This window comes from Dama dama, chromosome 2 (assembly GCF_033118175.1).
Source record: "Dama dama isolate Ldn47 chromosome 2, ASM3311817v1, whole genome shotgun sequence".
Taxonomy (NCBI): Eukaryota; Metazoa; Chordata; class Mammalia; order Artiodactyla; family Cervidae; genus Dama; species Dama dama.
This window is the reverse complement of record NC_083682.1, coordinates 48,552,323-48,580,139: the sequence shown is the minus strand read 5'-3', so window position 1 is coordinate 48,580,139 and position 27,817 is coordinate 48,552,323. Positions and strand designations below refer to the sequence as shown.

The 27,817-nt window shown below is 39.4% G+C and overlaps 1 protein-coding gene across 1 annotated transcript; it reads right to left on the bottom strand.

Moving 5' to 3' along the window:
• Nucleotides 1-732: 732 nt before the first annotated feature.
• On the bottom strand, nt 733-27,817 carry MED17 (mediator complex subunit 17). Its single transcript, XM_061120798.1, has 12 exons — nt 27,131-27,817; nt 24,790-24,956; nt 23,881-24,100; nt 21,795-21,931; nt 21,620-21,704; nt 20,834-20,986; nt 19,142-19,272; nt 18,020-18,204; nt 7,281-7,418; nt 4,558-4,675; nt 2,740-2,899; nt 733-1,299 (listed from the first exon to the last, which is right to left on the bottom strand). Exons 1-12 carry the CDS (start codon nt 27,678-27,680, stop codon nt 1,088-1,090), a joined length of 2,256 nt encoding a protein of 751 aa, XP_060976781.1. The 5' UTR covers nt 27,681-27,817; the 3' UTR covers nt 733-1,087.

Below are 27,817 nucleotides of genomic sequence, written 5' to 3'. Positions count from 1 at the left end.
GTAATAAATTATTAAGATACCCATCTTTTAAAAATTGAAAGCCTTCCTCATAAGGAAACTACAGATTACTTAGATTATTTATAGTGGCACCAAAAGGCCCATAAGCCCAAATTTCATATTAAGGGAAGTTCTTCAGACACTTTTTAGGGCTGGGGCACGATTTCTAAATTCACGTTTTCTGTTCTTTGCAAAATGTATTCCATTAATCCATTAGTATTTTCCCTGGGAAAATGCAGAGACCTAGTGAAATAAGATGGAACAAACTAATCAGAAGAAGCAATCCAGGTTGCTGGCTGAGGCTGGGGACTGCCAAGGTCAGGGTAAGGCAGGAGCAGGGCAAGGCAAGTGAGGTCATTCAAGGGGGAAAAAAGACCAGAGATACCGAGGAAACCCTAAAGATACAATACTATCTGCCTTCTAAGCCTTCAGGTGGAGCTCTAAGGAATTTCTCAGCGGACTGAGACCCAGGCATGCGTAACAAAGACAATCAGAGGGAAAAGTACTTTATCCACTAACACAAGAGCTGGCTTTAATAGGTGTGGTGGGGAGGGCAGGACAGGCTCCACTGGTTGGAAAGTACTTTGTTGCACTTAGGAGAAAAGATCTGCTTCTCTCATTGTGAGGGAATTCCTGTATGAAAGCTGGATCTTAAGAGTGTTTAAATATTCTTAAGCAATAACAAACAATGGAATGATATGACATAATTCATTTAGGTTAAGAGTTCAGAGTGTCTGGAATTTTTAACCATATACTTTATTTGATGTCAACATCAAAGGGATATTTTAAAAAGCAAATGTCAATCCATGTTAGTAATATTTCAAGTCAACTGCATAAAAAAAGTACATCTCTCCATGTTTGTATACCCTATAACTGTACATAAAATTTTGCATTTTAAAGCACTTGTCACTTATAAAGTGAAAGGTTTCAAAATGCTAAGTAAACATTTGCTAATTATTACTTTTTAAAAACAATATTCCTTTAGAAGATTACTCTTCTTTGTGCTTATTGTTGATCTGCAAACATTCCTCAAAGTTTCTGGAAACTTCTCTGGGGGGAAAAAAATTTGGAAAATGGTCCAGAAAAAAAATCACAGTAGACAAGGACTAAGTGCAGACATAAGCAGCTCCATTTTATAAACAAAGTTTCGACCTTCCATTTTATTCCACTGAACTTCTTTGAATGGCCCACGAAGATGATTCCATTTGCTATCTTGTAAAACATCACTTTTTGGAAGGTCTTTACACTGGTTACGGGGAAACTGAACCATAATCTTGCTGCCACTTTCAGGGCCATTACGAACTGTGGAGCAAAACCAAAATATCAATATATTCATTTTCCAAGCTAGAAACAACAAAGATCACACAACTTCACTTTCCACGAGCATAAAAAGCCTTGTTTGTCTACCAACTTGAAAGTGCTTATTTAAAAGTACTTTTCAGGTTCAATATGCTAAAATAAAATTTACTAATTTACAGATATTGTGTGTTTTTGTGTGTGTGCTCAGTAGTGTCTGACTCTGCAATCCTGTGGACTGTAGCCAGCCAGGCTCCTCTATCCATGTATAGTTTTCCAGACAAGAATACTGGAGTGGGTTGCCATTTCCTACTCCAGGGGATCTTCCCAACCCAGGGATCAAACTCAAGTCTCCTGCATTGCCTGCACTGGCAGGCAGAGTCTTTACCACTGTGCCACCTGGAAAGCCTCTTATAGATACTAGGCTGGCATAAATATTTATGAATTAACGTTTGTAATATAAAAATGTGGCAAAGATGAGTGTTGGTTTAGGAAAATCAAATGTTCTATGTATTTTCAGAACATCATCATTTTTTTTTTCTACAATACTTGAAAACCTAGTCATTTAACAACTTGGTTAATATACACCCACAATGTGATGAAAGTCAAACGTTCAAAATCAGAACTGGAAGGGATGGATGAAAGATTATTCTGAATATGAACTTCAGGTTTTAATGAGGCTTTATAACTCAGGCAAGAAGAAAGGGTTATTTAGAAATTCTTATCAATAAAGGTCTCACAATGATCAAGCCTACAGATTCACAAGCTGTGATCCTATGGGGAAGAATGTCTAACTACCTACTCTTTCAAATATTTAGAGCAAGTATTAAAGAAGATCACACTGAAACGATATATAATTGTCAACAAGACAAAATGTATACATGCCTATCAAAGTGCCCCATTCATGGTAGGTGCTTCTCAAAACACCTCTCTGTTCTATGCCTTGACCATCTTCAGGATCAGATACTATTCTTCTTGTATGTTTGCAGCAGTATATTTATAAACTTAAAAAAAAAAAAACTTTTGGCCCCATCATGCAGCATGTGGAGTCTTAGTTTTCTGACCAGGGACTGAACCTGGGTCCACAGCAGTGAAAGTGAGTCCTAACTACTGATCGATCACCAGGGAACTCCCCAGCAGTATATATTTTAAAAAGCATTTATCCATTGAAAGTTCTGAACTGCAGGAGTAATAATGCTGATGGCATTTTTCAGATAATCTCCTAGGAAAATCTGTTGCCAAGCAAAACATCTTTTATAACTACTATAAAAAGACAATAACCTGTTGCTCTGAATATTAGCTATGATGAGATAAACACTCAACATAATTAATAAAGGAACTCACCTACTACAGAGGTCAGTTACTCTTAAGTATGGTAACTACTAAAGCTAAATGAAAAGGCCAAACTCCCAAAGGTCTCTTCACATTCAGAGCAGCAGAACGTACCTGAGATAGCATAGTCACCATTCGGGGAGGCCACGGTTATGGCGGAGGCATTGCCAATGCTCTCTACAGGCCCCAGTCCCACGTGATTACTGAAGCTCAGGACCTGCCAGCCCATAACCTTGGCTAGCTGCTGAACTGCGTGCACCTGATGCTGTGACATCTGTGAATGAAAAAGGAAACTTCACTGACAATCAGAACAGGTATTTACTCGGCAGTGACTTGACATCATGGCTGTAAAGTGAAATTTCGTTGGGGATTTCACTGCCTAGCAAAGGAACCCTATCTTATGTTTGAGGAATTCTCCTCTGTGTGGGGCAAGGGAACAAGATCCCACCTTCCACTGCAGAAGCTAAAATAGCCTGATACTTGTTTTCCTGTACACTGGCAGCGGGAACACAGCCCACAAGCTGAACTTGGCCAGCTGGAGCCTCTCACCTGGATCACTGAGTCTGGAGGAACATTAAAACAGCAGCAGGGTGTGTGGCTGAGTATCTTCCACTGGCCCCATCAAGTCCACTCTCCACCCCACTTTGTTCTGGGAAGCTGTCACACTAACAGCTTTTGTATCGATCCTTAGTAAAGAGACAACCCTGAAACCACCCTGACAGACCCTGACTGATACACAGGGCAACTCAGAGTGCATCTGCCACCAGCAAGGAGGGTGGTGGTGCTGGGATGGCAGCAGCAGGGGCCCTGCCCTGCCTGTGGTTCTTACACCCAGCTTCCTTTGATCCTGAGCCATTCGCAAGCCTTATTCTCTAGACTTCTTAGCAATTCTGGAAGCTCTCTAACAGGCTTTCATTACACTTCTGCATGTGTGCTCAAGCTAACCAAAGCTATTTTAGGTACAATCAACCAAGAGGTGCCATACCTCACAAATGACCTTTAAATAAAGGCACCATAGAGGCAAATCAGTGTAATAGATTACGGCTTCTAAGATGGAGAGGGTCAGTATTTTTGTAAAAATTTATGTGAAATATATGTTTCATGTGAAAGATATATTAGCATTTCAAAAATCAACCCTTTACCCCATAACTCAGTATTTCAATGGATCATCACAACTCCATGAAGAAGGTAGGAAAAATACTGTTCTTACTTTATAGATGAAAAATAAAAGGTCAAAAAATTTGCCCAGTGTCACAAAGCAAGTCTGTGGTATAGCTGGGTACTAGAACTCAACATTTTCCATATTGTCCCTTACTATCAGGAACGCTGCCTTAGGGCTTACGCATAAAGTGTTCCATTCATCATTATGGAGCATGGATACTATAGTTTTGTATTTGATCATCCTTTCTCTGGTTTTCTTGGATTAATACTTCACTTTCATGTGGTCCTGGAGGTGCTGTAAATCTCGGCTAACAGGAGAAATAAAAAAAGTTTGGTAGTCTCAGAACTGGTCATGCATCTTAAATACAAACCAAGAGTAGAAACAAATCTAGAACAGTATCAACATGTTCAATTAGCCAAAAGGTGGTAAATGTGCACTAGAAATCATTGTTGTTTAGTCGCTCAGCTGTTTCTGACTCTCTGTGACCCCCTGGACTGTTGTCCTCTAGGCTCCTGTCCATGGGGACCCTCCAGGCAAGAAGACTGGAGTTGCCATGCCCTGCTCCAGCGGATCTTCGTGATCCAGGATCGAACCCACATCTGTTTGTGTCCCCTGCACTGGCAGACGGGTTCTTTACCACTGAGCTACCTGGGGAGCTCTGCACTAGAAATTAGTTGGCAGGAAGAAATGGCTTTTAAAAAGTAATGTTACTTCTTATCGGCTTTGTTCTTTCAATGAATAGAGTGGAAGGGGCTCAGGAGCTGTGTTACCTGGGACAGAAGGAAGTCCTGCAGCTCCTGGCCCTCATGAGACAGTGTGATCACCCTCCCATCTCTGTGCACGACCCGGATCTGCTCAACTCCAATATTCAACTGCAGCTGAATGGACCTTTATAGACAACACACACTAAAAATCAGAAATGTCCAAAATTACCTTATACAAACGTCAAGAACCTTTAGAGCAAAGAAGAAGAATACAACAGCTTTGATAATCTACACCAAGACCCATGGCGGGAGAGTTTCCTCAGGTTCAGTGAACACTATCAGACTCACTGAACTACTGACACCACAGGCCACGGAGCGCCAGTCTACTCAGAAGGATGCGGGGCAGGAAGCACAGCTTGCCACCCTCCCAGCAGCACCTGCTCCTCTTCTCCTGAGGCCCTGGGGCTGTCCAGACAGCAGCCACACACCCGTGTTAGATAAGGAGAGATGTGCGCTGAGAGCATGTGGGGCCTGCCCCCGCCCAAAAACCTGGGTCCTCACAGGAGCCACGCACTCTTGTAACAGCTTCACAGGCCCAGATTCCAGGGTCCCCGCAGGAGACTCGGCCCACTGATAACACTCACCCCACCCTGGGACATCCAAAGCCACCCCCAGCAAGGGCTCGTAATTTCTCCTAGTCCAGAACCATGTTACCAACTGGGGATCATTTTTGCCATAAGCAGTGTTGCCTAGTAACACACATGGCATCTTTCCTTATCAAGTTACTAGGTAACTAGAGAGAGTTAGCCAAAGGTCAAATTCTCATATAGAAAGGAAAAACAGTTAACTTTTCACTCTCTTCTGAAATAATCAGCTAAGAAGTCAAAATACGTATGCTCTACTAACTCAGCTTAGGTAAAACAAACTCATAAAATAGCCAATGAATATATATATACAGGTCACAAATCTCTTCCAAGTCAGTTCACAAATTTTTAGCATATGACATGTACAAGAAACATAAAACTCCTCAAATAATCCAGGTGAACAAATGCAGAAAAAAACAGCATTATAGCTTTCCACATCTTATAGTAACTCTTTTTTCCTAACTTTGCTTTTACAGCAAATATTTAAGAATAAAAAATTTTGGTAACTATATAAAACTGTAATTTTGATGAATTAAAGTTTATATATTTCTTTTGAAGGAAAAACAAAATTCATAAGGCTTACAGAAGAAAAAGACTTATAAATCTAACCACATTTCTGAATTCTCCTTTTTTAAACAAAGGTATAAGGAAAAAGAAATTTGTATCACTATTGGTGGGTGCATACATACGGCAATTACTTTGAAAAGCAAATTAGGGGACTTCCCTGGTGGTCTAGTGGTTAAGAATCCGTCCTCCAATGTAGGGAACTAGGGTTCAATCCTTGGTCAGGGAACTAAAATCCCACACGCTGTGGGGCAACAGCCCACGCACCACGACTGGAGGGAACCTTGCACACCACCAGCACCACCACAGAAGGGTCCTGCGTGCCGCACAAAGGCCCCAAGGGCCACAGCTAAGACCCAACGCAGCCAAAGAAAATTTTTAAAAAGGAGGAAGAAAGAAAAGCAAATCAGTAACATTAATCAAAATTTTAAATGTCCTTATCTTTTGACAAAGCAATTACACTTGGAGGACTTTATCCTATAGACATGGTTGCACAGGTACAAATCACTGTTCTGGCATCCAACTAAAATAAAATGTTCAACAACAGGAAGTTGGGGGGGGGTTCTAAGAAAGAGAATTACTTTCAATTTTAAGAAGTGTAAGATGAAAAAAATAAAAATAAAAAATAAAAAGTGTAAGATGACCCTACCAGCTACAGAAGATGGGTAAGGACATTCTATACTTCCTTCTACTTTCTCTCCTGTCCTGACACTGACCTCTCTTCCCAGAAGTTTAAAAGGTGTATGCTGGATTCAATGCCCATAATCCCACAGTTTTTTCATCTTAGTTGTAGATGCAAACAATTCCAAATTGATCAATTTTTTCTTTTCCTCTCCTTAGTGCTGTACGTTTGTACCTTTTGACCACCTTCACCAACATCCCACTACTGAAAACCACCAATCTACTATCTGTGTATTAACTTGTGATTTATGAACGTAAATCAAGTAGACAGCTTCTCCAGGAATGCTGGGGACAGAAGTCATTAAAGGCACAATCATGAACTCGAATAGACACAGGGGTTGTTTTAGACTAAACATTATGGAAAGTATGGGCCCTAATATAAATGACCCTCTTCACTTCAAACACCCCAGACTGGCCATGGCCTCCAGGCAAGAACTGAAGTGGATTGGAGTCTGTGGAAGTATGGCAGCTTTCCAGTCAGTGCTGGGGTTCACTCCTGACCATAGCTCAAATATGCAGCATTTACGTAGAGACTATGTAAATAGTCTCTATGACTAGAGACTATTAAATAGAGACTATTTTGGACATTCTTACCTGTCATTTTATCTTTTTTCCTGTATATTTTGGCCTCACCACATGGCATGCGGGATCTCAGTAGAATCCATGACCCATGCAGAGAAAGCATGGAGTCTTAACCACTGGACTGACAGGGAAATCCTTATCCCTTACTTTTAGAAACACTCTACAGCTCAAATAATTTACTGGAATGTTATGCTTCCCTATCAAATAAAACCCCAAATCTTGATGTAATCACTCAACAAACATCAATACATAAAAAGCAACTTAACGTATTAAACAACTTCTTTTCAATACTTACTTGCAAAAAAAAAAAATACTTACTTGCATATCTGTTCATAGCCTTGTGATGTAATTAAGACTTTCACACTAGATTCATAAACATCATTAATATTTGACCAATGAGCCTGTATCTGAGGATCTTCAATGCGACTTGCTAAGCTGTCAATGGTTGCAGCAGTCCTTTTAAAGCAGAGAAGTTAAAATTTTTATAGTCACCATATAAAATAATACGGTAATAAACTGCTTATCAGTTTTATGGCTATTTGAAAACAGATGGTGACTTTCTGAAAATACTACTATTTGAAAAGCAAAGATTTTAAAGAAAAGTCAGATGTAGCTCTGATGTACTGGTTCTCAACTTCACATCACAACACATTTTCAGGCCACACTGATTTCCTTTTAACTTCATTTGTTTTCTGCCACTCAAAAAATCTTACCAGAATACAAGTGAAAGGCATACTTCTAGGATACTAATCTCATCTCTAAAAAGAATAAAAATTATTCATAAATATCAGTATTTGATCCCTGGTAACAAATAACTTGGGACATACCCACATTTGAGAACTATTACTGTCATGGAATTAGCATTTTCAAGAAAAGCTAGAGAGATTTACTGTACAATTAAAACTTATACCCCAAGAAAGAAAAGTGAGAAATAAGATTTATCAAGTGATGATTATGTACCATATACTGTAATAAGTGCTTTCATGAATTATTTTAACCTTACAAACAACAAAAGTAGACACTACTATTATTACCTCCATTTTTCAGAAGGAACAAAAGCAGTTTAGCAATGTTTAGTGACTTGCCCAAAGTTTGAAGCTGTTTGGGGCACAAAACCTGGAAGTCTAACTCCAGAGCCAATAATCTTTCCTTTACATTTTATACGCACTAATGAATAGCCACTGCCTAGAAACAAAGCATAAATTACATAAATCAACAAAACTACTGAGATCCTCAGTGTCTAAAATCTGATGTTAGCACTTTATTGAGAGAAGGAAAAGGCATGAGGAAATGAGAATAGCTACTGAGGACAAGGGATTTTTGTATCAATTTTTATATGCTCTTGTATCCTGCTTCTGCTCTAGTACTGATTTCTTTCAGTCCATTTTTAACTTTCCCTTCTTCTTCTGTGATTTGTTTCCCTGGCAGTGCTTCAAGAATTTTTACGGCAGATAAACATGTGAGAGTTTTCACCTCAGTATTAACATATATCAACAAATTGGAAATAAAAAGATATATAGCAATTGAGAATTGGTAAAAGAAATTATGGAATGTTCACACAATGGGCTATCACATAGCTATTAAAATATCTTTGAAGGCAGGGTTTAAAATTTTATGATACCATATTTATTAAAAAAAAAAAAACACGCCCTGACACATATACTGTTGACCCATGAACAATGGGTCTGAACTGCACCTGTATACTTACAAGAGCTTTTTCACAAAATAATTACTACAACACTGCACAATTTGTGGTTGCTTGAATCCAGGAATGGCAAATCTGGGAATTGGAGGAACTGCCTGTTTGGTGGCCAAGCACAAGTTATACGTGGATTTTCAATACAGAGGGTCGGTATCCCTAAGTCCTATATTGTTCAGTGGTCAAATGTATGTAAAAACATATGAATGTTAACTGTATGGAGTCACAGATGGGTCAATACACTTACAACATTATTTCTATACCTAAGGGGAGAAAGGGGAACATTTTTTAAAGTTTTGCTGCTTCCAAGATTACAACTACTATTCTGAAACTTTTGTTAGCTGCTCACTCGTGTCTGACTCTCTGTGACCCCATGGTTGCATGGACTGTAGCCTGCCAGGCTCCTCTGTCCATGGAATTCTCCAGGCAAGAATACTGGAGTAGGTGGCCATTCCCTTCTCCAGGGGATTTTCCTGACCAGGACTCTAACCCAGGTCTCCTGCATTGCAGGCAGGCAGATTCTTTACTGCCTGAGCCACCAGGGAAGCCCAATTCTGAAACAAAATGGTTCTAAAGATAACGTTTCATTTATTTCAGGGAATATTTAACTTTATGGTTAATCAGAAATTTGCAACATTAACAATATACTCAAATAATTAATAGCTTTTATACTTGAAATGTACAAATGGAAAGTAACAAGTCATCTAACATAGTATTCCTACTGTTTATAAGGAACCTGGGTATCCACTATTCAACTTGACCAGAGTCCTTTAACCCCAATTGAGAGGATTAGATATTAAGTAACTTGCCCAAAATTACTCAGCAAGTGGCTGAGCCCTGGCGGAAGTGTATCTTTCATCCTGAATTCCTTACTCCTTTCAATCTATCATGCTGTTGTCTCAACATGTCTTCCTAATTCATTTTACAGAAAGTTTCCATCCTGAGACCAAAGACTAATATAAAACCATGACAAATAAAGCAATGACTGTATTAACAGGAAAAATAAATTAAAATTCAAAGTGAAATGTCATCCACAAAAACAGTGTGCCCTCACCTGCTGAGTACCATCAAGGCACAATCACTGAACGAAGTAAAAACAGATCTCTTCGCCAACTGCCAATAATGAAACAGAAGAGCACCCTGTGGCATTTGGAAAATACTTTGTTTAGGTCCAATCATGCCAAGTTCTTTAGTAAATGATGTATGGAAGAAAGAAAATGAGAGGGGCAGTTCCAAGATGGTCGAGGAATAGGATGGGGAGACCACTTTCTCCCCCATAAATTCATCAAAAGATCATTTGAATGCTGACCAACTTCCACAAAGCAATTTCTGAATGCTGGCGGAGGACCCAGAAAGGCAGCCCATTCACTTCAAAAGGAAGCAGGACAAAATATAAAAGACAAAGAGGCCAAAGAGTTAGGCACAGAGACCTGTCCTGGGGAAGGAGTCGTGAAGGAGGAGAAGTTTCCAAACAGCAGAAAACCCTCTCACCAGCGGGTCTGTGGGGAGTTTTGGATGTCAGAGGGCAACATAACTGGGAGAAAAAAAAAAGAAAAAAACCCACAGAATACACACCTAACCGCAACTCCCAGCGGGCAAGCAGCCCAGATGCTTGCCTCCACCACCAGCGAGCAGGGGCTGGACAGGGAGGTGCGGGCTCTAACCTAAGGTGCAGCCTGCCCTGCTCACAGAACAAAGGACTGAGCGATCACCAAAGGAGAGCTGGCTGGCTGTGGACCGGCCCCTCCCCCCGCCAGAGGCAGAGAGGCAGGCGGGCGACAGTCAGAGCCAGAAGGCAAGGGGCAATCTCGGCCCCCAGGCCTGGCATCCTAGACCAAATTGTGAGCCGGCTTCCAGGTGCTAACCATGTCCTCCTGGGGTCCTGGATGTCTGACAATTGCCAGGAGGGTCACAGCCTGAGATTAGCTCACCAGAGGACACACAGAGCACACCCAGGAAACCGAGCGTCCAGGACCAGGGAGGTGATTAAGACACACGGCCCACCTGGGGAGAGTGTGCTCACCAAGCATCTGGTCGCTGAAGCTGCTCGGACCTGGGAAGGGCACAAAACGCAGGCACAATCGAGTCTGTGCCCTTGCAGAGTACCCGAGAACCTGAGCAGCTTAGACCTGGGAAGTGCATGCAACCCAGGGCCTGTGTTAGACTGTTCCCCTGCAAAGCACCCTGGAGCCTGAGCAGTGTAGACGGGGAAAGCACACGCCGTGAGCGGGGGCACACCCAGTGTGGTCCACACACTTCGTGCGCTCCCCACACACGCCAGTGATATCTGTGTGCAGCGTTCCTCCCTCCCTGCAGCACAACTGAACAAGCGAGCCTAAACAAGGGACCACCTTCACCCCCTTGTGCCGGGGCAGAAATTAGACACTGAAGAGACCTGCCAACAGAGGAAGCCAAATGAAACAAAGAAGGGGGAACCGCTCTGGAAGTGACAGGTGCAACAGATTAAAACCCTGTAGTTAACTAAGAACTGGAGGGGGCCTAGAGACCTTGAGAAGAAGTACAAGCTGTAACAAGGAACTATCTGAAACTGAACTGACCCCACACTGCCCCCAACAGCTCCAGAGAAACTCCTAGACATATTTTTACTATTATCCCTTCTAAAATTTTTTAAGTTCTTTATTGCTCCTTTAATTTTCATTTTTATAAACTACTATTACCTTGCAAAAAAAAGACCCTATTTTTAAAGCAAATTTCATACACATATTTTTTATAATTTTTTGATTGATTTTGTTTTGTATTTTTAATATTGTATTTTTGAGACTCTAACCTCTACTCTAGATTTTTAATCTTTGCTTTTTGGTATTTGTTATCAATTTTGTACCTTTAAGAATCTAATCTCCAGTATCCATTTTCACTTAGGGGGGTGTGATTACTGACTTGATTGCTCTCTCCCCTTTTGACTCTCCCTTTTCTCCTCCTGGTCACCTCTATCTCCTCCCTCCCTCCTCTCTTCTCCATGTAACTCCATGAACCTCTCTGAGTGTTACAGGCTGTGGAGAGCACATAGGGAACTGATTACTGGCTAGACTGCTCTCTCCCTTTTTGATTCCCCCTCTTCTCCGCCTGGTCACCTCTATCTCCCTCCTCCATCTTCTCTTCTCCATGTAACTCTGTGAACCTCTCTGGGTGTCCCTCACTGTGGAGAATTTTTTCACCATTAACCTTGATGTTTTATCATCTGTGCTGTATGGATGCAGAAGTCTTGAGGCTACTGTAAAAATAAGACTGAAAGCCAGAGGCAGGGGGCTTAAATCCAAAACTTGACAACTCCTGATCCCAGGGCACATTAACAGACAAGAGCTCATCCAAAAGCCTCCATACTGACACTGAAACCAAGCTCCACCCAAGAGCCAACAAGCTCCAGAGCAAGACATACCACTCTAATTCTCCAGCAAAGCAGGAACACAGTCCTGAGCATTAAAAGACAGGCTGCCCAAAGCCATGCCAAACCCACAGATGCCCCAAAACTCACTACTGGACACTTCATTGCACTCCAGAGAGTAGAGATCCAGCTCCACCCACCAGAACATAGACTCAAGCTTCCCTAACCAGGAAACCTTGACAAGCCACTAGTCCAACCCTACCCACAAGGAGGAACCGCCACAATAAAGAGGAACCACAAACTTCCAGCCTACAGAAAGGGTACCCCAAACACAGCAATATAAACAAAATGAAAAGGCAGAGAAATATTCAGCAGGTAAAGGAACATGATAAATGCCCACCAAACCAAACAAAAGAGGAGGAGACAGGGAGTCTACCTGAAAAAGAATTCAGAATAATGATAGTAAAGAAAATCTTGTAAACAAAATGGAGTTACAGTTGAATAGACTAGAGACAAGGATTGAGAAGATGCAGGAAATGTTTAACAAGGACCTAGAAGAAATAAAAAAGAGTCAATCAATAATGAATAACACAATAACTGAGATCAAAAGCACTCTGGAGGTAACCAACAGTAGAATAACTGAGGCAGAAGATAGAATAAGTAAGATGGAAGATAGAATGGTGGAAATAAATGAAACAGAGAGGAAAAAAGATAAAAGAATTAAAAGAAATGAGGACAACCTCAGAGACCTCTGGGACAACGTTAAACGCCCCAACATTTGAATCATAGGAGTCCCAGAAGAAGACATAAAGAAAGGCCATGAGAAAATACTTGAGGAGATAATAGTCGAAAACTTCCCTAAAATGGGGCAGGAAATAACCACCCAAGTCCAAGAAACCCAGAGTCCCAAACAGGACAAACCCAAGGCGAAACACTGCAAGACACGTATGAATCATATTAATGAAGATCAAACACAAAGAACAAATATTAAAAGCAGTAAGATAAAAACAACAAATAATACACAAGGGGATCCCCATAAGGATAACAGCTCATCTTTCAACAGAAATTCTTCAGGCCAGAAGGGAATAGCAGGACATACTTAAAGTGATGAAAGAGAAAAACCCACAACCCAGATTACTATACCCAGCCAGGATCTCATTCAAATACTAAGGAGAAATCAAAAGCTTTACAGACAAGCAAAAGCTGAGAGAATTCAGCACCACCAAACCAGCTCTTCAACAAATGCTAAAGGATCTTCTCTAGACAGGAAACACAGAAAAGATGTATAAACTCAAACCCAAAACAACAAAGTAAATGACAGCAGGATCATACTTATCAATAATTACCTTAAATGTAAACGGGTTGAATGCCCCAACCAAAAGACAAAGACTGGCTGAATGGATACAAAAACAAGACCCCATATATGCTGTCTACAAGAGACCCACCTCAAAACAAGGGACACATAAAGTGAAGGACTGGAAAAAGACTTTTCATGCAAACGGAGGCCAAAAGAAAGCAGGAGTAGCAATACTCATATCAGATAAAATAGATTTTGAAATAAAGGACGTGAAAAAAGACAAAGAAGGACACTACATAGTGATCAAAGGATCAATCCAAGAAGATTTAACAATTATAAACATATATGTACCCAACATAGGAGCACCAGAATAGGTAAGGCAAATGCTAACAAGTATGAAAGGGGAAATTAACAGTAACACAACAATAATGGGAGACTTTAATACCCCACTCACACTTATGGATATATCAATCAAACAGAAAATTAGCAAGGAAATACAAACTTTAAGTGATACAATGGATACAGTTAGACATAATTGATATCTATAGGACATTTCACCCCAAAACAATGAATTTCACCTTTTTCTCAAGGGCACACGGAACATTCTCCAGGTTAGATCACATCCTGGGCCATAAATCTAGCCTTAGTAAATTCAAAAAAATTGAAGTCATTCCAAGCCATCTTTTCTGATCACAATGCAGTAAGGTTAGATGTCAACTACAGGAAAAAAACTATTAAAAATACAAACATAGGGAGGCTAAACAACACGCTTCTGACTAAACAACAAATCACAGAAGAAATCAAAATATTCACAGAAACAAATGAAAACATGACAAACCAAAACCTATGGGATTCAGAAAAAGCAGTGCTATGGGGGTGGTTCATAGCAATACAAGCTTACCTCAAGATACAAGAGAAAAATCAAATAAATAACCTAACTTTACAACTAAAGCAATTAGAAAAAGAAGAAAGGAAGAATGCCAGGGTTAGTAAAAGGAAAGAAATCATAAAAATTAGGGCAGAAATAAAAGAAAAAGAAATAAAGGAGCCTATAGAAAAAATCAACAAAACTAAAAGCTGGTTCTTTCAGAAGATAAAATAGACAAACTATTAGCCAGACTCATCAAGCAAAAAAGGGAGAAGAAGCAAATCAACAAAATTAGAAATGAAAATGGAGAAATCACAACAGACAACACAGAAATACAAAGGATCATAACAGACTAGTATCAGCAACTATATCACAATAAAATGGACAACTTGGAAGAAATGGACTAATTCTTAGAAAAGCATAACCTTCCAAAACTGAACCAGGAAGAAATAGAAAACCTTAACGGATCTATCACAAGCACAGAAATAGAAACTGTTATTAAAAATCTTCCAACAAACAAAAGCCCAGGACCAGATGGCTTCACAGCTGATTTCTACCAAAAATTTAGAGAAGAGCTAACACCTATCTTACTCAAACTCTTCCAGAAAATTGGAGAGGAAGGTAAACTGCCAAACTCATTCTATGAGGCCACCATCACCCTAATACCAAAACCAGACAAAGATGCCACAAAAACAGAAAACTACAGGCCAATATCACTAATGAACATAGGTGCAAAAATCCTTAACAAAATTCTAGCAAACCAGAATCCAACAACATATTAAAAAGATCATACATCATGATCAAGTGGGCTTTATCCCAGGGATGCAAAGATTCTTCAATATTCAAATCAATCAACATGATACACCACATTAATAAATTGAAAGATAAAAACCATATGGTTATCTCAATAGGTGCAGAGAAAGCCTTTGACAAAATTCAACATCCATTTATGATAAAAACCCTCCAGAAAGCAGGCATAAAAGGAACATACCTCAAGATAATAAAAGTCATATATAATAAACCCACAGCAAACATTATCCTCAATGGTGAAAAACTGAAAGCATTTTCCCTAAAGTCAGGAACAAGAAAAGGGTGCCCACTCTCATCACTACTATTCAACATAGTTTTGGAAGTTTTAGCCACAGCAATCAGGAAAAAAAAAAAGAAATAAAAGGAATCCAGATTGGAAAAGAAGAAGTGAAACTCTCACTGTTTGCAGATGACATGATCCTCTACATAGAAAACCCTAAAGACATTATCAGAAAATTACTAGAGCTAATCAATGAATATAGTCAAATAGCAGGATATAAAATCAATACACAGAAATCCCTTGCATTCCTATACACGAACAATGAGAAAACAGAAAGAGAAATTAAGGAAACAATTCCATTCACCATTGCAACAAAAAGAATAAAATACTTAGGACTAAATCTACCCAAAGAAACAAAAGACCTATATACAGAAAACTATAAAACACTAATGAAAGAAATCAAAGATGACACAAATAGATGGAGAAGTATACCAAATTCATGGATCAGAAGTATCAATGTAGTGAAAATGAGTATACTACCCAAAGGAATCTATAGATTCAATGCAATCCCTATCAAGCTACCAATGGTATTTTTCACAGAACTAGAACAAATAATTTCACAATTTGTATGGAAATACAAAACGCCTCAAATAATCAAAGCAATCTTGAGAAGGAAGAATGGAACTGGAGGAATCAACCTGCCTGACTTCAGGCTATACTACAAAGCTACAGTCATCAAGACAGTATAGTACTGGCACAAAGACAGAAATATAGATCAGTGGAACAGAATAGAAAGTCCAGAGGTAAATCCTCGCACCTATGGACAGCTTATCTTTGACAAAGGAGGCAAGACTATACAATGGAGAAAAGACAATCTCTTTAACAAGCGGTGCTCGGAAAACTGGTCAACCACTTGTAAAAGAATGAAACTAGAACACTTTCTAACACCGTACACAAAAATAAACTCAAAATGGATTAAAGATCTAAATGTAAGACCAGAAACTATAAAACTCCTAGAGAAAAACATCGGCAAAACACTCTGACATAAATCACAGCAGGATCCTCTATGACCCACCTCCCAGAATATTGGAAATAAAAGGAAAAATAAACAAATGGGACCTAATTAGGCTTAAAAGCTTTTGCACAATCAAGGAAACTCTAAGCAAGGTGAAAAAATAGCCTTCAGAATAGGAGAAAATAATAGCAAATGAAGCAACTGACAAAGAATTAATCTCAAAAATACACAAGCAGCTCATGCAGCTCAACACTAGAAAAATAAATGACCCAATCAAAAATTGGGCCAAAGAACTAAACAGGCATTTCTCCAAAGATGACCTACAGATGGCTAACAACACATGAAAAGATGCTCAACATCACTCATTATCAGAGAAATGCAAATCAAAACCACAATGAGGTATTATCTTATTCTGGTCAGAATGGCTGCTATCAAAAAGTCTACAAACAATAAATACTGGAAAGGGCGTGGAGAAAACTGAACCCTCTTAAACTGTTGGTGGGAATGCAAACTAGTACAGCCACTATGGAGAACAGTGTCGAGATTCCCTATAAAACTGGAAATAGAACTGCCATAAGACCCAGAAATCCCACTGGTGGGTATACACACCAAGGAAACCAGAATTGAAAGGGACACGTGTACCCCAATGTTCACTGCAGCACTGTTTACAATAGCCAAGACATGGAAGCAACCTAGATGTTCATCAGCAGATGAATGGTTAAGAAAGTTGTGGTACATATACACAATATTGGATGTTGGAATATTAGTCAGCTATTAAAACCAATATATTTGAATCAGTTCTAATAATATGGATGAAACTGGAGCCTACTATACAGGGTGAAGTAAGTCAGAAAGAAAAAGACCAAAACAGTACATTAATGCAATTATATGTAATTTAGAAAGATGGTAATGATGACCCTATATGCAAGACATCAAAACAGACACAGATGTATAGAACAGTCTTTTGGACTCTGTGGCAGAAGGCGAGGATGGGATGATTTGAGAGAATAGCATTGAAACATGTATATTACCATGTGTGAGATAGATCACCAGTCCACTTGCAATGCATGAAACAGGGCACTCAAAGCCAGTCCACTGGGACAACCCTGAGGGTTAGGGTGCGGAGGGAAGAGGGAGGGCGGTTCAGGATGGGGGACACATGTATACCCATGGCTGATTCATGTGAATGTATGGCAAAAACCACTAAAATGTTGTAAAATAATTAGCCTCCAATTAAAATAAATAAATTTAAAAAAAAAAGAATGAAAATGAGCTTTGAAGTTAGGCCTGAATCCTGACTTTGCTAATCTTTTAGCTGTGTAACCTTGAGCAAGTTGCACAACTTCTCTGAATCCCAGTTTTACCATCAATAAAAAATGTGCTAACACGACCTGACCCAGAACTAAGGATGAAATAAGTCAACATATAGGAAAGTGCCTTCCAAAATCCTAAAATGTGGGACAACCAAAAAATATATGGAAAGTTTCAAAAAAGGTTTCAATCAGTTCAGGAAAAGTAGCTCATGGATGGGTTATCGCAGAACGTTTGGTGTTCCAAGTCACATTCCTAGTCAGCTGTCTTTCAAAACTTTAATGCCAAGTGTTGGAAATAAAAAAGTTACATGGGCAGTAGATCTAAGACTTCCCCAAACTTGACAGGGCCATCTACAACCATAAACTCTCATACCGCAGTCACCTCCCTCTCCCTGGGAAAAAGGATTAAAGTATGCCAAAAATAATGTACATAAAGTAACATAAAGAAAAAAGGAGTGCAGTTTCAAAGAAAGATAGTAATTTTGTCCTTACCTACTCCTCAGAAATATATGCTTTGCTTGTTTAATTATTTTTTCCAGAAGCCCTTCACTTGACTGTATGGAATTAATTTCATTTTTATCAAAAGCTTGAGGACCAGAAAGTCTCATTCTCTTGTGGCCGAAAGGTGCACTTGCTGGATGTGGCATCATAATTGAACTCAAGGTCTGTTTATGAAACTGTAACAAGAACAGCCATTTTCAACAGTCAATACCCACATATTAACTACACAATGTTTGATCAAATCATGGCTTACAGTTTGGAAACATGAAAGCAATGGATTGGAAGCACATATAAAGGTAGTCTAGGCACACAGATAACATGTTAACATCTACTGCTGCTGCTGCTGCTAAGTCGCTTCAGTCATGTCCAACTCTGTGAGACCCCATAGACGGCAGCCTATAAGGCTCTGCTGTCCCTGGGATTCTCCAGGCAAGAACACTGGAGTCGGCTTAACACCTACTAGGCTATGCTAAATGTAAGTTAGTAAAGAAAAGGTCTCTCTCCAGCTGTCGTTCATTTTTATGTTAAAACTTTAATAAAAAACAAAAATAAATATTGTTCAGTAAGTCCCATTGACAGAACACATGCAATCAGTAGATAGTTATTCTACCATATCCTGGATTAGAGGCTCTAAAACCTGGGTACAACAGAACCACCTTAGGAATATAAAAAAATACTGATCCTTGCACCATCACAACTAACTAGACCAGATCTGGGGGTGAGGCATGGGCAGCTGGAATATATATTCCTATTAAAAGATTCTCAGGACAGTTCTAAATGACCTGTAAGTAGAATGTATCCTGAAATAATTCAAGTAATCCTGTTCACAGACACTGGCAAGACATTTTCCGATTACCCAATCAGAATCAACCTTTAGCATGCGTTTCTTACACCTCTCTATAAAACCTGTGCTAGAATAGAAGCTATGCTTGGTCACAGAGACTATACTTAGATTTTCTCTTTATTCCCTGAGCCCATAACAAGATCTTTCACAGCACAACTAGTGAATGTCATTGCTTTATGAAAAATGAGGTCTCAGCAGTGGGGAGGGTGTGTACTTTCACTGCTGTAGGTACGCTTACCACAATGCAAAGAAAACATTTATTACATTACCTCTCTAATCAGTAGATGCAAATTATGCTCTAGAACATAAAGATGGTCCTCTGGACTTTGCTTCTCAGTAGTAGATTTGGGGGATTTCTTATCATTTGAAGAATGGCACAAAGAAATAGATAACTGCAAGCCTATTTATAAAAATATGTAGGACAGACATAAATAACCTACAATATGGAAAAGCACAAACTATTTTCATAAAGTATTACCACAGCCCATTCTCGAAAGATACATTCTGAACTCAAAGAGGAGGTTTTTGTGATTAACATTTTTACACCAAAATGACTACCCATGAATACGATAAACTACCATGTATTCAATTTCTATTGACTTACAATGAGGCTGCTGACCTTCAGCTATGGCTAAAGACAGGTGAACAGAAACTGTAATTTGCTACTTCTAGATTTTAAATTAAAAAAATAAAACAGAGTTAATATCTGTTATTACTGATTAGAAGACGTTCCCTGTTCCCATGAGAATCAGGATGAAAATTTTTCACTCCAGAAACCCATTCTCTTAGCAAGATCGAAGAAGATACTCAGAATTTATGTAAAATAACAAGTGGAGCTAATTAAAAATTAAAAATCTCTTGGTAAATCTAACTGCTTCTGAAAAATATTTTAAATCCAATTTCCACAAATTTAGGATATTATGGATATTTAATTAAGCATTTTCTAAACAGAAACACTAACTGAAAAAGATACATGCACCCCAATGTTCATAGAAGCATTATACACAATTGCCAAGGTATGGAAGCAACAAATGAATAGATAAAAAACATGTGGTATGTAAATACAATGGAGTACTACTCAGTCATAAAAAATGACATTTTGCCACATGCAACAACATGGATGGACTTAAGAGAGTACTATGCTAAATGAAATTAGACAAAGACAAATACTGCATGGTATCACTTACAAATGGATTCTAAAAAATAAAACAAACTATTGAATATAACAAAAAAGAAACAGACACAGAGAACAAATTACTGGTTACTAGTGGGGAGAGAGAAGCAGGGAGGGGCAACATAGGGGCAGAGGATTAAGAATACACAAAAGACCTTGAAGGACACATCGAACGGTAAAACTACTTGTGATTATGAAAGAGTTTTTTGCTTCTTGTGTTTTTTTTTGGTTTCCTATTATGCACATCTTAACTTTTAAGAACTAAATGTTATTTTTAAAACTTAAAGTAAAAACTATGTATAAAATAAGTTACAAGGATCTATATTTTATAATAACTATAAATGGAATACAACTTTTAAAGAGTGTAAATCACTATGTTGTACACCTGAAACTTATACATCAACAATACCTCAATAAAAAAATTAAAAATTTTTAAAAATTAAGCATTTTCTAATTGACATCTCATAATAAGAGGACCTTAGGAAATCTTCTACAAATAGTGTTGGCATAGACACCTCAAAGCAACCGTTACCTAATAACAGGTTTGCCAGGGCAAACTTCAACAAATATTGTTTAAAGCCCAGGAGTGACACCACTGAGGACACAGGACAGTCGGCAGTGCAGACTGGGCTGCACACTTTGCTGGCTGTTATGGCTGTTATTAGGGACTGCACGCTACTTCTCTGCTGTTACCATTCCTTCAACACATCCAAACAGCTACCCTCTTTGTCCTGGCCCCCAAATCACAAAGTTTTAATTATCACTCAATAGGGTAGGCTGCACTTACTTGGGAAGGGCTGAGAGATAATCTGATTTTTCACCACAATGTGAGGGATCTGTGATTTAATTTGAACAGCTTCCCGGGAGAGCTGTGCAAAAATTTCTTTACATAAGAGAACATTTTGTGCTGCTTCTAATTTTGTCTGCCAATGTGGGGAACCTGAAAGACAGGGAACACGCATATATATTAATTACCTAATTGTTATTACTTTTTTAAGATTTTTTTGTTGCACTAGGTCTTTGTTGCAGCTCTTGGGCCTAGCTACCCTACAGCATATGGGATCCTAGTTCCCTGACCAGGGATCGAATCTGTGTCCCCCCACTCCCTACCACCAGGGAACCACCAGGGAAGTCCCTTAATTACCTAACTATCTTAGGCATTAATTAGCTTAAATGATGGTCTAAATACATACAACAAAAGTTCAGAAAACTATGTATTACAGCATATCCTTTCCAAAATATAGAATGTTTTACTTCTTCAACACAGAGAAAACTGGTAAATAAGTTCAACCTTTCAAAAAAGACTGTACAGGAATTCCTTCGTGATCCTGTCATAAGGATTCTGCACCCTCACTGCTGAGGGCCTGTCTTCAATTCCTAGTCAGAGAACTAAAATTCCACAAGGCGCATGGTGTGGTGAAAAAAAAAAACTGTACAGCTATTCACTAATAATTGATTAACAAATAATAAAGTCATATTTCCAATTGCTCTTATTTAAAGTACCTATTTTTCCCAACTATATTTACTTTTAGTCAGGGCAGACAAGACCAGAAGTTAGAGAACAGAACTATACCTGGTTTGGATTTAGGCAAAGGTCGTTTGAAGAGGTTAACTGTGCCGAGGTCACCTATGTCTGGAGCCTGTTTTTGAATTGAAACCTATGTGAAAATTATAACACAAAAATATGTTAGCGAATTAGCTTCTGGGCTATTAATAAGAAATTACTTGAAAAATACTTAGACAAATACCCTGATATATGCAGACCCTTCTAAATCACTAGGAATCTGGACATCAAGGGGACAGTAATCTTCAGGTATCTTCTTGTCTAGATCAATATCTGTATTCTTTATTACTTCAAATGTACCATGATGGGGAAACAAAGACCCTAATGGGATATTAAAAAGAGGAAAATCAAAACAGTTAACATGCTTATTCAGTTAACATGCTTATCTCAGTGAAGCATACATTAAGTTCCCACCAAAAATGTGTATTTCAGGGGGGTGGGGAGGGAGAGGCATGGTAAGCAAAAAGAAGAAAGGAAGCAGGAGAAAACAGCTATTTACCTTAAAAAAGATAACGTCTTAGTCTAATGGTATCGTTATAAGAACTCCACAGGCTATCCAAACTGTTTTATTTCAATGGAGTTTTGATAAAATGAATATAATTCTAGACTATATATATATATATATGTATATTCACAGTAATGTAAGTAATATAATCTACTTACACAGATTTAAACCTTGGAGACTAAACACTTCTGGAGCTCAGCCTCTGTAATAAGGTTGCGACTGAAGGATTCTGAATTCAACAAGAGAAGGACAAAAAGATAGCATATACACCACTTTTTGTCAACCAACTCCTAGACTTTATGTGATGTCTTTGTATGTAGTACATAAGTTTGAGATAGCTGCCCTGGGCTGCTGAATTACTTGAGGAGGGCGTAGATAAATGTAACTGCTATGTGATAATAAGAAAAGATGCTCAAGATTTTCTTGCAATTAAAAACATTATGTAATCAAATCCTCTTATATCACAAGTAACTGTTTTACTTATATCACAAGTAACTTTATGCATAAAGTTCTTATGCATAATTATTTGTTGAGAAGAGCTTATAATGTCCAAAGCCAGAAAGTACTATTTCTATAAACTATCTATTAAAATGTAAAAATGTCTTTGTCATCTTAATTCATCTTTTGATGGAACTTTACCATTAGAACTCAAAATTTCCCAATTCACATCAGTACTAAGGCATGCAGGTCCTTGAGTTAAACCACTGCAAATTACATTCCTTTAATTTGAAGATACTCATGGCTTGCTCTGGCAAATGAATCCTTTTCAAAATATCACTCCACTACTGTTATCTCAGTAATTACAGCCAGGGCTCCTTGCTTTTTTTTTATCCCTTGACACTGAAGAGCTTTTACCCCACTGAGCTGTGAATCTTACAAACTTTTACTGTATAGATCCTCTGAATACACTTCGGCAGCTTAAAGACATTGCCACAATTGCTTTGAGAAACCTGCTATTACATATTATAGCTCAACAACAAAGAATTTATACCAGAAGATGTGAAGTCAAGACATCCAACTTTGTTATATACTCCAACAAAATATATTCCTTAAATTAAGGTTGCAGCCCTGGATGAATGGAAAAAAGGTGAAGTGTTTTCACCATTGTATCTCTTTACCCAGGAGTTAACAACAGCTTACCAGACTTAAGGAAGAAAAACAAAATAAGAAAGAATAGAAATGTTTCTTTTTTTTCTTTTATGCTCAGTGTTTAAGGGACTGATCAAACTTCCCAACTGAGGAGTCCAGTCCTGCCTGCTTATTTCTGACTAAAACGTCTATTATGGTTCAGGGTGTGTTAGCACATAAACTCTATCTCTGAACTTTCTGTTAAATGAACCTAAATTTTTTTCAAATTAACTATATATCTTTATATACAGCTGACTTCCCAGGTGGCACCAGTGGTAAAGAACCTGCCTGCCAATGCAGGAGACGCAGGAAATGCAGATTCGATCCCTAGGTCAGGAAGAACCCCTGGAGTAAGAAATGGCAACCCATTCCAATATTCTTGCCTGGAAAATTTCATGGACAGAGGAGCCTGGTGGGCTATATAGTCCTTGGGGTTGCAAAGGGTCAGGCACAACTGAACCTACACACATATATAAAGCTATGATGAGAATAATTTGAGTTTTTTCAGGCTTATTTGTACAGAAATTAAAATTTCAAAATGTAACATGTAATTGAGAATATTATTATAAAAGAATCAACGTTTATAGTTTTTAACAAACTATTGTTAAAAAGCAGAGTTTTTCACAGTTATCTATACCTGCACTTCTGTAGCTCAGATCGCCAAGAATTTTATCTCCAACTTTTCTAAGCTTCCAGTGTTGCCTCAATCTCAAAAGCTCAGAGTTGAAGTCTCTTTGTAGCTTATTTTCTTGGTTTTCAGTGACTGATTTTGTCAGTCTCTCTGCCCCCTTCAGTAGGATCTGTGCTGCTCCAGCAAGTGACTTCTTTTTAGATATTAACTGCAACGTCTGAGGATTCTATCAGAAATAATCCAGAAGTGTAGGGCTGTATTATTTTTAAATGATTTTTCAAAATGATACATTTCTTCAATAAAAAAATACCTACTCAAGGGAAAATTAGAAAAGGAGAGGGGAGAAAAGCACGTAATAATGTTTAAAAGAATAATAACCTTAACCCATTTCTTTGGTCACTTGATAAGAGACTTATGCTAAACTAAAACACTACACCATCAGAACTTAACACTGCATAAACCTGGCCCAGCCTAGGTTAGGCTCCCCTCTCTGCACTGCCATTCCTCTCCTCATGTATGCCACTCTCCACGTCACCCACAAGAACACCCTTTCAAGGCACTCATTTATACTTCAGAGAAAAGTCTATAATTGGAAAACTGATGAGAAATCAAAACCTATGTATTAAATATACATACATAAATATCCATAGTCACTATCAATTCCAAAAAGCCAAGTTTAGTAAAAGTTTTCTGGCTGCATAAGAATCAAAATGATAAAGGTTCATAAAAATGTCACAATTTTTGATCACATTACAGAACCTAATTTTGAGTTTTTGGAGAGCTTTAAGACAGTCTATAAAACTTCATGTGGACTTAATTTTGCATCTAAGGAAAAGGAAACAATACACACAGCCTAAAAGATGGTACTGAGACTTAATAAAATGGCACCATTATTCAATCAAAGCCCACAAATACCTGTTTTGGAGGAAGTGCATCCTGAGAGACAGGATCAAGAGTCATAAATTTTTTATCCCTAACAATACTAAGAACATCATAGAGAACACACATCTCTGTCAGGGCACTTCTCAAATTGTTCCTCACTGAATCCCAAGGCCAAAGGGAGGGTTGAAATTTCACCAATCCTAAAAAGTGAAAGAAAAAAGTAAATACCCAATATTAGATATAGAAAACTCACTTAGAGATTCAAAAGTACTAAAAAAAAGAAAAAAAGTACTAAAAGAAGAAATAATGAATTCTATTTCAAATTGTTCCCTCTTTTATCCCATTCACTCCACCCTTTCTAGAATCTTTGTTAACATTTAAGTTGGCATTCCTACAATGGCAAAACAAATACGGTATCTAATTTCCTAAGTTAAATCTAACATTACAGCATGATAGTAGTCATTCAAATCTTTAAAATCTAAGCAAGCCTTCTTAATAACCTTTTTTTCCTTCCAGCTTTTAAAACCTGAAGAATTGTTGAGAATTTTCAATACACAGAAAAGTACAAAACTAAAAATGACCTATAATGGCAGCATTCTGATAGTAAACACTATTATCTTCCAACCTCTTAATCACTTTTAGGAATTAAATTTCACCATAGAGAGTTCAAACAACAGAAATACAGAGTAAAAAGCGAAAGCTTTCCTTTATTCCCCACCCCTAATTCTCTCTCCTCCTGAGAGGCAATCACTAGTAACTGTTGGGGTATCCCCACCCAAATTTTTTTTTATGTATTTATATACATATACTCCCAATTTTCCATTACTTGCTTCCCCTGCCCCTCAATATGTCCTAAAGACACCTTCACATCAGAATATAGATCTACTTCATTCTTTTAACACTGTAAGATATTCTGGAGCATGCACTGTGTTCTCAATTGCTCAGTCGTGTCTGAAGCATAGATATACAGTAAAGTCAAGAATTCTTTGGCAGTCCAGTGGTTAGGACTCTACTGTTCCACTGCAGGGGGCCCAGCTTTGATCCCTGGTAGGGGAACTAAGATCCCTGCAAGCTGTGCGATGTGACCAAAAATAATAATAACTGAACAATGTACAGTAAGTTTAACCATTTGTGTGTAATGGGCACATATACTGGTTCCAACAATGCCAGTTTTGGCCTATTTTTTCAAAGGACTGTCTTCTTTTCAGTTTGAAGGAACTCTGAATATCAGGGCTATTAACCGTTTGTGTGTCATATGTGTTGTATATACATTCCCCAGCCTGTCATTTATCTTTTTACTTTGTCTGTGGCATCTTTATCCATTACTATTTTTAAATTTTATGCAATTAATACACCTATCTTTTCTTTCATAACGTCTGTGTTTCCTATCTTGCTTAAGAAGGTCTCTCCTGGGATTTCCCTGGTGGGCCAGTAGCTAAGACTCTGCATTTCCAATGCAGGGGGCTTGGGTTTGATCCCTAGTTAGGGAACTAAATCCCACATACAACTAAAGATCCAACCCAGCTAAAAAAGTAATAAATATTGGGGGGGGGGGGGAGGGGGGGAGAAAAAGAAGGTCTTTCCTAATGCCAAAGTTACATGATTATAACTTCTTGCCAATATTTTACCTTATTTTCTTCATCTTCATTTCAATCCTTGTGGAAATATTTCTGTGTGAGGTCTGAGGTAGTATTTACCAAATGGATCCCTATTTGTCCTAACACAGCTGGCTTGAAATGCTATCTTTAAATTCCGATTTACACAGGGTTTGTTCACATAACTAAATCAAGAACTGCTGGATTTTTTTTATTTACGACACTAAGAATCCAAAACCACTCATACTTTTTCTATAGCTCTCTAACTAGTTTTATTTTCCCTATAATCCATTTACTACACATAGAGCATCCAGCGTAATCTTCTGTAAACAAAATCACCTGTCTACTTGAAATCTTTCAAAAGCTTTCAGCTGTCCTTCTAATAAAAGCCAAACGCTTACCCTGGTTGACTGATTCTACGTGATTTGGCCTCTGCCTACCTTCTAGACCTTATCACATACTCCTGTCAACATAATCTCTCAGTAGGAGTTAGTAACATGCATCTTGCACATGGAAACACAGTGATTAGTTCAAAGTCACATAGCTAATACACGGCAGAATGGGGACGCGAACTCGATGGCTCCTAACCAGGGTGCCACAGAGATGTTCTACTGAAAACACACACCCTCCCCCAGCGACAGGGTCTCACAGGCTGACTCTCAAGGAAACCTGCGCAGACACGAGTACTGAGAGGCGAGCAGCGCCCGAAAGTGTCCGGACGCCGCAGCCCCGCGCGGCCACATTCAAGGCGCCTCACCGGGCGCGCCCCGCGGCCTCACCTTCCTCGTCGTCCTGGTCAGCGCTGGACCCCGCGCCCGCCCAGTCCTGCGCGTCGCCCTCGGCGCCCGCCGCCTCCTCCTCCTCGGAGCCGGAGCCCTGGCTGAAGTCGATCCGCTGGGCCAGGCGCGCCAGGTTCTGCGACATGGACAGAGGCTGCAGGTACGTCTCGGTGCCGTCCAGGCCCACCTCCTGGACCTGCTTCTCGCAGGCCGACTCGATGCTGATCCGCACGGCGCGCACCCCAGACATGCTGGCGGGGGCGGCGCGGCGCCCGCACCGGGCGACAACCGAGGGAGGGAGTGGGAGCGCCTCGGGGCACCCGGAACCGCGACGCAGCGGAGGCGCCTGAGGAGACGGAGTGCGGCTCCAGGCCCGGAAACAAAGGCCACACTGGACGCTTTCCCACAATGCACTGCACGCCCCGGCCCCTGGCCCGGCTCGCAGTCTCGCGGGAGGAAAGCGGCCGGCGCGGGGCCCACACTTCCGGCCGCGCGCCTGGGTTGAATCCCGCTGCGGCGCGCGAAGAGGTTCTAGGTCTATGAAAGCCATGGCCTGTCGCGGGAAGGCGGGATCCCTGCGGTCTTCCTCCGTTTTAACTGTTGCTTGTTGGAAAGTGATGGAGGAAGGCAGGAAGAAGTCGGCCGAAAAGGGGTAGGGAAAAGGAGGTGAATGGGCCCCTGCATCTT